Genomic DNA, 10,906 nt, shown 5'->3' with positions numbered 1-10,906 from the left:
CTGGAGTGCAGTGGCCGCTCCCGGCCACCGCAGCCTTGACCTGCTGGGCTCTGGCGATCCTTCCGCCTCAGCCTTCCCAGTAGCCGGAACTACAGGTGCGCGCTACCACGCCCGGCGGATTTTTTGATTTATTGTAGAGATGAGGTCTCACGAAGTTGCCCAGGCGGGTCTCGAACCCGCGGGCTCAGGCAATCCACTCACCTCAGCCTCCCAAAGGCGTGGGATTACAGGCTGAGCCACCGAGCCCGGCTCTCTCTGGATTTTTTAACAGAACTAGCTACTGGGTTACAAAGACGTTGTTCCCTGCTCCCTCTCTTGCCCAGTCCTCCACTCTCACCCAGTATCAGGACCTGGGCCATCAGGAGAAATTCCGCTGGGAGATGGCCATGACATTGAACATGGCCCTCAAAGCATGAACAGGATTCAACAAGGAATGATCAGAACGTCAGGACACTCCAGCTGACTGAGAGGGAGGTCACCATCAGTTGAGACAAGTCGCTTTCTAGGGGAGGAAAATATTGGGGCTAGTGTGAGAAAGAAAATTGTGGAAAGTTGAATTTTAGGGACCTTCGATTGGGTGACCATCTTGTAGTGTTTCAAGATCATCTTGAGTCAGGCCACATGTCAGCAGGATCCGATTTTCCTGGGGACTCTGAGGGAGAAACCATCCTTGGTCTCTCTCCAGTTTCTGGTGGTGGCTGGTGATCCCTGACATTCCTTGGCTTGCACCTGCGTCACTTTGGTCTGTGCTTCTGTCTTTTCTCTGTGTCTGTGTCAGATTTCCCTTTTCTTAGACGGACACCAGGCATTGGATGCATTGGATTTACCACCCACCCTAGTCCAGTATGACCTCATCTTACTGATTACATCTGCTAAGACCTATTTCTAAATAAGGTCACAGTCACAGGTTCCAGGGGGACATGAATTTATCCTTTTCCTGACCCGGAGTTGCTATGTCCCCAGGCTGGGCCATCTCATGGCCCTGGTCTGGAAGGGCTGGAACAGTTAGACAACATTGAAAGCATGTCCTCAAAGGCCACAGGCTCCAGGACAGCCAAGAAGACCACGCGTGTCATTTCTCTTCTCGCCCAAAGGGTAGAGGTGGTGGATGAGGACGGACCTTCTGAGAAGAGCCAGGACCCGCCTGCTCTGGCAAGATCCACTCCTGGCTTGAGCAGGTAATCAGTTGCTCATCTCCACCTGGGACTGGTGGCTGCCAGACCTGCTTGCCACTTAGTCACTATGGAACCTCTGTCAGGCCACCTCCCTGCTGGACCTCAAGGTCAGTGTCCCTATGTGCCCGGTGACAGGATGGGGTACATCCAGCTGGATGTCCCAGGGCTGAAAGAAAGAGAACAGTCCAGTCTCCAGAGACAGAGTGCCTGGCTCTTGTCTGCTTAGGACGGATCTGTGTCACCTTAACCCTTGCATCACTGAGCCTTGTGGCAGCACAACCTTGAGGTTTGAGAGGGTTGGCCACCATGGCAGCAGCCTACCACGGGCAGGTTAGCTCATGGCACTGCTGTAAGTAGACCAAGTTCAACCTGCCCGGGGAGGAGACTCTGCTGTGTCCCTGCCTCTCACAGCTGTCTTCTTTGCCAGCATGAATGGAAGCGGAAGCAAAGTGTCTGGGGCGACTTGGATGGAGCGCATGCCGAGTGGGCCTAGCCCTGCTGGGAGCCAGGAGCTCAGGTGGGTGCTGAGAGCTGACTTTGGCCTGTGATCAGGTGTGACAGTTTTCTGCTGGCCTGACAGGCTGAGCGCTGGTGATCTCACTCCAGGAGGGGCCATGATTTGCCCTGATTTCTGAGCCCTGAGTGTCTGGGCGGATAATGGTGCCCTCTTGTCTGCAGACCAAGAGAAATCAATAGCCCCTTGTGCTGTGTGCTGAATGGTGCTAAGTCCTGCAGGGAGCACCACCACCCTGCTGTCGTTGCGGTTTCAAGTGTGAGCCTGAATGGAGACCTTGGCTCGGGCTGCACCCTGTAGCGCCTTTGGAAGACCTCAGAGGCCAGAAGGAGAGAGTGCTTGTTCCTACAGGTCACTTCTGGGGCCCCCAGGGGCCGTTTAACTTCCCTACCACAATTGTGACTCCCCAGCTCGGACTCCACAGCCGCATGTAGACGTATGATGGCCACTCCCGGGGTTACTTCCCCTGGCCTGGAGTTCCTGACTCTTCTGTGTATGTGTCTCCCTTCTGGCACAGAGAACGTGACCCCGAGAATGATCTTCTTCACTCCCTCCCTCTTGTGATTCTCTCTGGTTGAGCAACCCTCCCCATAAGAACTTCTGTTCATAAGAACCTTTAAAGACATGGGAAAGACTTGCGAGCTCTTGACAAGGCAATATCTAGGGACTTGGCAATGGATGGGCTACCGGATCCGAGTACCACAGGCTGAGGAGCTTAAACCACAGACGTGACCTTCTTCCCAGTTTCAGAGGCTAGAAGTCCAATCAAGACGTGGGTATGGTTGGTTCCTTCTAGCGCCTCTCTCCTTGGCTTGCAGATGGCCATCTTCTCCCTGTATCTTCACGTGGTTGTCCTTCTGTGGGTATCTGTGCCCTAATTGTCTCTTCCTATAAGGACACCAGCCAGAATGATTAAGGCCCACCCTAATGACCCTATTTTAGTTTCATCTCTTCTTTAAAAGCCCCATCTCCAAATACAGTCATATTCTGAGGTACTGGGGGTTAGGATTTCAACACAGGGATTTCAGGGGACACAAGTCAGTCCATAACATATACATTTTTCATGTCTCTTTTGAAAAAGGTAGCAAATGGTTGGAGATGCCTTTTAAAAGATAACGTAAGAGGAGAATTAGGTTATGATGTGCTATGGATTTAACAGGCATCTTGACATTTATTCCAGAAAATTCCTTTGGATGTTTAATATCCATCCTATGGCTGTCATAGCAAGGTGGCTTTCTTAGTTTACTCTGGCTGACATCACCAAGTACCAAATTGGTTGGTTCAAACACCAGAAATAGATCGTCTCCCAGTCCTGGAGGTCAGAATTTCGAGATCTTGGTGTGGGCAAGTGGGCTCCTCTGAGTCTGTAAGGGAAGGATGTGCTCAAAACCTGTCTTGGTTTGGAGAGGGTCATCTTCTCTCTGGGTCGCTTCCTATCATCTTCCCTCTATGCGTGTTTGTCTTCGTTTCCATATGTCGCCTTTTTATGAGAACACGTGACATATTGGATCAGAGCCCACCCTGATGACTTCATCTTAACTTGGGCACCTCTGTAAAGACCCTGTCTCCAAATTTTGAGGTGCTGGGACTCCAACACGTGAATTGGGAGTAGCAGGAGACACAATTCAACCCACAATAGGAGCTGAGGAAGGCAAAGACTTTAAAGTATCAGTCTGGAGCAGCTCGGAGGCTGCCACTGCAGAGCTGAGAAGGCTGGGAGACCAGGGACTCGGGAAGAGGCTGTGTTTAGCTCAGGACATGCTGCCCGAAGGAACTGCCCATAGGGCCATGGCCCATAGATGGGTGGCTCCAGGCATCCAAGGAGCCACCAGAAGCAATGGGGGAGAAGAGTGACAAGCAAACTATGCCTGGATTAGCAAAGCATCCCCAAGCTTGAGGACTGGGGGCACAGAAGGAGCCTGGGGTGCTCAGCCTGGAAAAGAACAAACTCTGGGGCCACAGCCACCATCTTGGGGCTTGTGAAGGACTGATGTGGGAAGGGAAAGTAGAATGATCTTGCCTGTGTGGCCTCAGAAAATGGAATTAACACCACATGATGGAATGTTCTAGACACCAGAGCTGTCTCACAAAGGGGCAACTTCCATCAGTAAAGCTGGAGACAGGGGTTCAATCTCACAATAGAGGCTCAGCTTGATCCTTTGAATAGTTCTTCCCTCAGATTCTGCAGTCACCAAATATTCAGAATCCACCAGGTAGCTTCCAGGTGACCTGGTGGTTGACCCTGTCTTTGGGGGCTTCATCTCTGACCCTAGCCCCTCAGGTGCTGCACTGTGTTGGGTGGCCACCATCGGTACCCCACACCCGGCTCCTGGCCGTCTGGGAAGAAAACTCTGGATCCTGCAGCACCCCAGAAAAGGTTGGGTTATGGCAGAATGAGAGAGGGGAACGCCACGGCCTTGTCCCCAGCCACGGCCCCACCAAAACTGCCCTTTTCCTAGCCCTGGCCCTTCCCTGTCACCCTTAGCTACAGTCTGAAGGTCAGCACCTCATAACTCCTGCTCACCTGTGACCTGCACTCACTCAGGGACCCCAGACCTGGCTGCCTCACCCCTTCCAGTGCTGGTCCAGCTTCCTCGGCTCTCTGTCCTGGTCTTAGGCTGTGCCCCTAGCATGCTGTCTGACAGAGTTCCTGGCGAGCAGTGAATAAAAGCATGGCTTCTGGCACAAGAAAAGACCCTGGCTTTGCCTTATACTGGCTGTGTGACCTTGAGCAAGTCTCTTCACCTCTCTGTGCCTCAGTTTCCCCATGTGTAAAACAGGAAGAACAGTAATAGCTACTTCCCAAGGCTGTCCCTAGTTCAAAATGGCATTTGCGGGTAAGTGCTCAGCACACTGCCTGGGTGTGGGTGCCCTTGGGTGCCCTGGATCAGCTGGGCCCCTGTTCGAATGCAGGGGGTAACCATTATCGCCATCTCCTGACATCTGAGGGAAATACAACTAGAGGCAATGAAAAGGAGGTAACCCCACCTCCCCCCTCTTCAGACAGGGCAAGTCATGCCCTCTTTGGCGCAGACCACTGTCACACGCATTCCCACAGGTGGCTGGAGCCACAGTGGACGTTTCTTGATCAGTTTGGGGCCTCGACCTTCTGGAATGCCCGGTTCTGTGTTCTGTGAGTGCCTTTCAGAGGCGTGCAGACTTCCAGAGTGTTCCTGGCCTGCAGTAGCTCTCAGCCCAGCTGAGGACTTCAGATTGGACCAGAGCTGTGTGAGGTCGAGGGTCTGGAAAGGTGCTTGGGCTGGTAGGGGCTTCAGGGGAGGAGAGGCCCCTGCGGGAGTGTCCTGGGATGCTGTAACAAGATATCAGACACTAAACAACAGGAACATATCTTCTCCCTCTGGGAGCTCTGGGGAGAAGCTGTTCCAGGCTTGTCTTGTAACTTTTGTTGCCCACAGTCCTTGGCATTTCTTGGCTCACGGCTGCCTCACTCCCTGGGTGTGGGTGCCCATCTTCCCATGGCTGTCTTCCCTCTGTGTGTCTGTGTCCAAATTTTCCTCTTCTCGGGAGGACACTTTTCACCAGATTAGGGCCCATCCGCTCCACTGTGACCTCGTCTTACCTTGGTTACATCTGCAAAGACTGTCTTCCCACATAAGGTGATAGTCTCAGATCTCAGGAGTTAGGACCTCAATATGTCTCTGGGAGGGTGGGTCACAATTTAGCCCCATAACCGGCCCCCTGGAATACGTGCCATTTGTGCTTATCTTTAAGAAAACATTGCTTAAGGGATGACAAAGGTGAAAGAGACACCGAGGAAGAGACGCCAGCAAGAAAATGTGATCTACTTGCCTGTAACAGCCACAAGACAGGCATGTCCCTGTTTCCTGGCACCATGTGCTTTTCATGAGGCTGAGTGGGACCAGCAACCCAAGGCTTTATGCTGTCATCAATGATGTCATCCTCGACAACGATGTCAGCATTGTTATCACCAGAGGAGATATGCAGAAGTCAGAGCTGCCCATGTGTACTGGGCCTCTCCTGGCTGTCATGGTGGGGAGATGCCCTGTCCCTGGCAGTCCATCCAGCTCCCTCTGGTCACCTTCAAGTCCCACTCAGGGTGAGGTGGAGGGACAGAGATGAGTGTCCCACAGACCCAGTCCTCCAGGGGCTCCCGGTTCAGGTTGGAGTCAGACATACACCGGGGTCAATTCCACAGCTGGCTGAGAGCAGCAAGCTGCCCCACTCCCTGCTTTCACCCTGGTCCCTGGAACCCCTGCCCCTCCTGGTACCCCTGAGTGGTCTTTCTAAAGTGTCAGCATCTGATGCCATCAATCCTCACCCCCCACTCCAAGCCCATGCCACTCCTCCCTTACTCATATCCGATCTGACCTCTGCATTCAAAACCACAGACAGCCTCCACCTCCTTTCCCGCCATCTCTCTTCAGCTGGCCAGAGTGTCCACAGGGCTAGATTTCTGTCTGGGCCCCATGTGCTTTCCATGAGGCTGAGTGGGACCAGTTCCCATGCCTCCCTATCCCCATACTGCTCCCTGATGGGGCAGGACCTTCATCAGAGCAAGCCTGGGGCTCATTTCTGTCTGCACACCCCCCCCCCGCCCCCCCGGTGCCCAGGGACAATTGCAGGCAGGAGTGAACGGCTGCAATGTGAGTTGGGGTTAGACCTCCATGCATCTGGGGAGGTCTAGTTTAGGGTGAAGGGTCTACCCTCACAAAGCCAGAGATCTTTAGAGTTTCTCTGGCCCTGACCAGCACCACTGCCAAACCACTGGGTGTGAGACTCTGCATTGGGGCCAAAGAATGCAAGAGACTCAGAGAGATATGTGTCCCACGAGGCCTGTGGTCACCCAGGGGCAGACTCTGAGCATGGCTGGTAATGGAAACTCTCAAAGGGACCCTTTGATGACAGGGCTGGATCCATCTTCCACAGGCTCCAGCTCACGGGCCCTTTATCGTCACTACTGGGTCTCCAATGCCCTCTCTTACTCTAACTCCATATTTCCTTGGCCTCTCATCCCCATTGGTCCCATCAGCCTGTGAAACCAGAATTCCACCTAGCCTTGAAAATACAGCCGGGCAGGGTGGCTCATGCCTGTAATGCCAGCACTTTGGCAGGCCAAGATAGGAGGATTCTTTGATCCCAGGAGTTTGAGACCAGCCTGGGCAGCATAGCAAGATCTTGTCCGTGAAAAATAAATAAGTAAGCAAACAAACAAACAAATAAATATTGTTCGGACATGGTGGTACATGCCTGTAATCCCAGCTAGTAGAGAGGCTGAGGCCGGGAAGATCACTTGAGCCCAGGAGGTTGAAGTTGTGGTGAGCTATGATTGTGCCACTGCACTCCAGCCTGGGTGACGAGTGAGAACTTTTTCTCCACTAAGAATAAGGCGGGGGGGGGAGAAAGAGAGACAGAGAGAAGGAAGGCAGACAGGCTGGCTGGACTTCATCATGCAAGGAGTTGGCAGCTACAGGTGTCAGAGTTGAGAGGTCTCATTTCTACCCAGAAGGGCCCCCACTGTGCCTGGGTGAGGGTTGGGCTCAGGTCTGGGTGGAAGACAGGGGACGAGCCCTTCACCCTCCCTCTGGGGCTACAGGTCACTGACTGCAGCACTGAGAAGGTTCAAGGCCAAAGAGGACATAAGAGCAAAACAAAAAGGGAAGGCAGTGGGTCGGGGGTCCTTCTGCAGTAGCCAGGGTGCTCCTGGGGGATAGTGTCCTTGGACACCCCACACAGGTGGGGAAGGGGAGGCTTTTCTCCCCTGCAACTCTGGGTCTCTCCTTTGACCTGCAGCTCGAGAGGTGAAGAGATCGTCCGTCTGCAGATCACGACACCCAGGGCAGGACTCCGCCTGGTGGCCCCGGACCTGGAAGGCGTGAGGTAGGGATCCCCGCTGCAGCCCCACACACCATTCTAGAGACGGGACTGCAGGCTCCGGATGAAATGATGAGGCCTGGGCTGGGGCTGCTACCATGGGGCTGACAGGTTGGTGGGAGGCGTGGCCGAGCTCGGTTCTCTGCCTGGTCTCATTCTCTCCCTCAACAACCATTGTGGAGAGAGTGCTCGGTCCCTATGAGGCCACAGGCCTGGCCCTGGGACCCCGTGGTCAACGAGACCCCCTGAGCTGCAGTTGCTGGTCGGGGAGGCAGACACCGATGTGAGCTTGTGCAAGGTCACACCGGCGATGCTGACCCTGCTGTGTGATGCTGGCCCCCTGGGGAGTGACAGGGCAGTTTAGCTCTACCAAGCCCTGGAAACGGGACCGGACAGCCGTGCTAAGGAGGGACACTGAGTCTGTGAGCCCATGAAGTCCACTAGGGCTGCCACTTTGCCAGTGTGAAAGGCCATGGGGAATGAGGTGGGGTCACTGGGTTAACATTCACAGCCCTGGATGCCAGGTCCTATGCCGGGGAGGGGGAGGGGCAAGGGGGCTGTGAAGGCCAGAATCTGGGTTCATCTGACCTTCCTGGAGGAAGCAACATCCAAAATGAGTCCCGAGTGATCTCTAGGACCCTTACTATCCTCCTTCTCACTTCTCTCTTTAACCCTGTTTGCTTCTACCCCACCCCCAGTCTGGTGTTGCGTCCTGTCCATTTTATTTTAGAGCTATTTTCATCCCTTCTGCCCTGTCCCGGGTCCAGGCTTCTACTGTCACTCATCCCAACTGTCCTCCACACATCTGCCTGGGTGGCGTTTCCAAAAGGTAGAAGTAGCTCTCCCTTCCTGGGCCTTTCTCTGTGCAGGCTGAGGCCCTGCCTGGGATACCCTTTCCTGTCTGTATTTTTCAATTCCACCTCAAATGTTTCTCCTCCGGGGCACCTTCCTCTCCCGCATTTCTTCCCCATGCAGCATCTGAGGGAGTGGTTGATTCTGCACAGCAGCAGTAGGGTACGGATGTAGTCACTATGCCCATTTCACAGATGAAGAAACTGAGCCCCGAATGGGGAAGCAACTTACTCAAGGTTGCGCGATCAAATGCAGGCACTGCTCTGGTGGGGGCGGGGCAGGAGGGACAGAAAGATGTAGTATTTACTGAATGAACTCATTTGTTGAGTTTACTTGTAGGTATCCAAGTATACATTTTCGGGGGAGGGACCTGAGGGTGTGTGGTGTTGGTCTGGGAGGGAGGTCAGGACACGAGAGGTTTCCACATTCTATGCAGACAGAATCAAGGACAAATAATGCAGCTGAGTGTCACATGGGGTGCGTATTGAGGGAATGGACACAGACCCTGTGTGTAGGTGGCAACCACCTGGCCGTCCCTCCTGGGGGGCACTGGGGGAGGACGGTCACTTCTGGCCATGTTGAGAGGGAGCTGCCTGAGGGTCAGTGGAGAGGCAGTGAGTATGTGGGAAGAAGTGGAGGGTGTTAGTTCAAGGTTGCAGTTGATGCTATGGGAGGGGAAAGGAGGTAGCCCAGGAGCATGTGGAAAGGCAGGGAGGGATGCTGGGAACATTTAGGGAGTACAAGTGGAGGAAAGTAGGCTACTTGCCCGGCTCGGTGGCTCAGCCTGTCATCCCGCGCTTTGGGAGGCCGAAGTGAGTGGATTGCCTGAGCCCGCGGGTTCGAGACCCGCCCCGGGCAAGTTGGCGAGACCTCATCTCTACAATAAATCAAAAATGAGCCGGGCGTGGTAGCCCGCGCCTGTAGTTCCAGCTACTTGGAAGGCTGAGGCGGAAGGATCGCCGGAGCCCAGCAGGTCGAGGCGGCCACTGCACTCCAGTCTGGGTGACCGAGTGAGACTCCAACTCACAAAAAAAAAGAAAGAAAGAAAGAAAAGGAGGCAACCAGGACAGGGAGGTAGGAGGTTGTGTCACAGAGTCAAGAGAGGCCAGATGGCAAGAAAGCAGAGTAGCCCACTGGGTTGACAGGACAGAATGGTGGCTTGAGATAGTGATGGAACGGGCTCTGCTCTTCCTCTTATTACTTGTGGAAGTTAGGACAAGTTGCTCAGGCTCTCTGTGCCCCGGTTTGTTCGTCTGGAAAATGGGCCTGGATGATAACAGTGTCCATGTCATGTCCTGGGGTTGATGAGGAGGCCGAATGCACATCAAGTCACAAGAACAGACTCCAGCCCTCCAGAAACAGCAGCTGTCAGTGATGAGGCATTTGAGAGTGAGGTAGCTACCCCCACTGAGTGGCTGATGCACAGCTAACTTACGTTTTTTTCCCCATAGGTCTTCCCCAGATCACAAAGACAAGGAGGTTCCCTGCTCCAGAGAGCCCCAGAGAGACCAGGCTGGTGAGGAGGCCTTCAGGGGCCCCCACACAGACTCTGACAGGTAACTCACTGCAGGGGGCAGATGCTCACCCCAGATATGTCCTGTTCCCAGTGTGTTTCCAGTGCCTGGGGTAGTGAGGTCTTCAGTGGATACCATCGCAAGAAGGACTGAAGAAATGCATGAATGAGGCCCGGAGAGGGGCAGGCTCCTGCCAAGATCCCTCAAGTAGCCAAACTCCAGGCCAGGTCACTGTCCCCACTCTTGGACCATGCCAGATTCCTTCCATTTACCGAAGGCTGCCACACTCACTCTGCTTTTAGTCCAGGACACAGCAGCCCTGCAATGACCAAGGCGAACCAAGCTGGCCATTTGGGGGAGTCAATGACCAAAGGATGCTTGGGGCTCCATGAGCTTCTAGCACGGACTTTCAGATGACCTGGGGATGAAGGGAGACATGCGGAGGATGGCGAGTTGGAGTCATGGAGGGAGGTGATGAGTCCAGGGTGGGTGGCTGTGCCCAGGCTCCCCAAAACCAGCACCCTGACCTGTCCTCCAAGCAGATCAAGGCCTATGAGTGTGGTGAACAGTGGCTACAAACTGGGCATTTCCTCCATGGGACCTTGGTAGCCAGAATGAACACAAACAGAAGGTGAACACAGTGTGGGAATGAGACTTATGATGGGCTCTGCGTGCCTTGTCCATTGCTCTGTTGGCCTCTGGCCGCCTGGCATGTCAGTCCCCTCCTTTCCACCTTGCTCTGTTTCTCAGCTCCACTCTCACCCCCAACCCACCAGGTTTGGAAGAAACACAGACATTTTTTTTTTAATTATTATTTTTTATTATAAAGATGCGGGGGTACAATTCAGGGTTAGGTATGCAAACATTGATCATGTAGGTACCCTTGTTGATGAGGTGTGCCCCTCCCTCCCCTAGCAGTTTCCCTCAACTGTCAATCCCTTTCTTTTTTGTTTTTTTGAGTTGGAGTCTCACTCTGTCGCCCAGACTGGAGTGCAGTG

General features: G+C 53.9%; 1 protein-coding gene across 1 annotated transcript in view; it reads left to right on the top strand.

Annotated features, from left to right (window-relative positions):
* The window catches only part of ZNF185 (zinc finger protein 185 with LIM domain), a 53,684-nt gene that overhangs the window by 6,085 nt on the left and 36,693 nt on the right, over nt 1-10,906 (top strand). Inside the window, exons 10-13 of the mRNA XM_008065045.2 lie at nt 1,095-1,178; nt 1,603-1,692; nt 7,462-7,548; nt 9,846-9,950. Of these exons, the coding sequence (XP_008063236.1) occupies nt 1,095-1,178; nt 1,603-1,692; nt 7,462-7,548; nt 9,846-9,950 (366 nt within the window). The remainder of the gene's footprint in view (nt 1-1,094; nt 1,179-1,602; nt 1,693-7,461; nt 7,549-9,845; nt 9,951-10,906) is intronic.

Source organism: Carlito syrichta, unplaced genomic scaffold (assembly GCF_000164805.1).
Source record: "Carlito syrichta isolate Samal-C Ts95f unplaced genomic scaffold, Tarsius_syrichta-2.0.1 Scaffold308141, whole genome shotgun sequence".
Lineage (NCBI taxonomy): Eukaryota > Metazoa > Chordata > Mammalia > Primates > Tarsiidae > Carlito > Carlito syrichta.
Note: the sequence above shows the minus strand (reverse complement) of the source record. Positions and strands in the feature narration are given on the sequence as shown.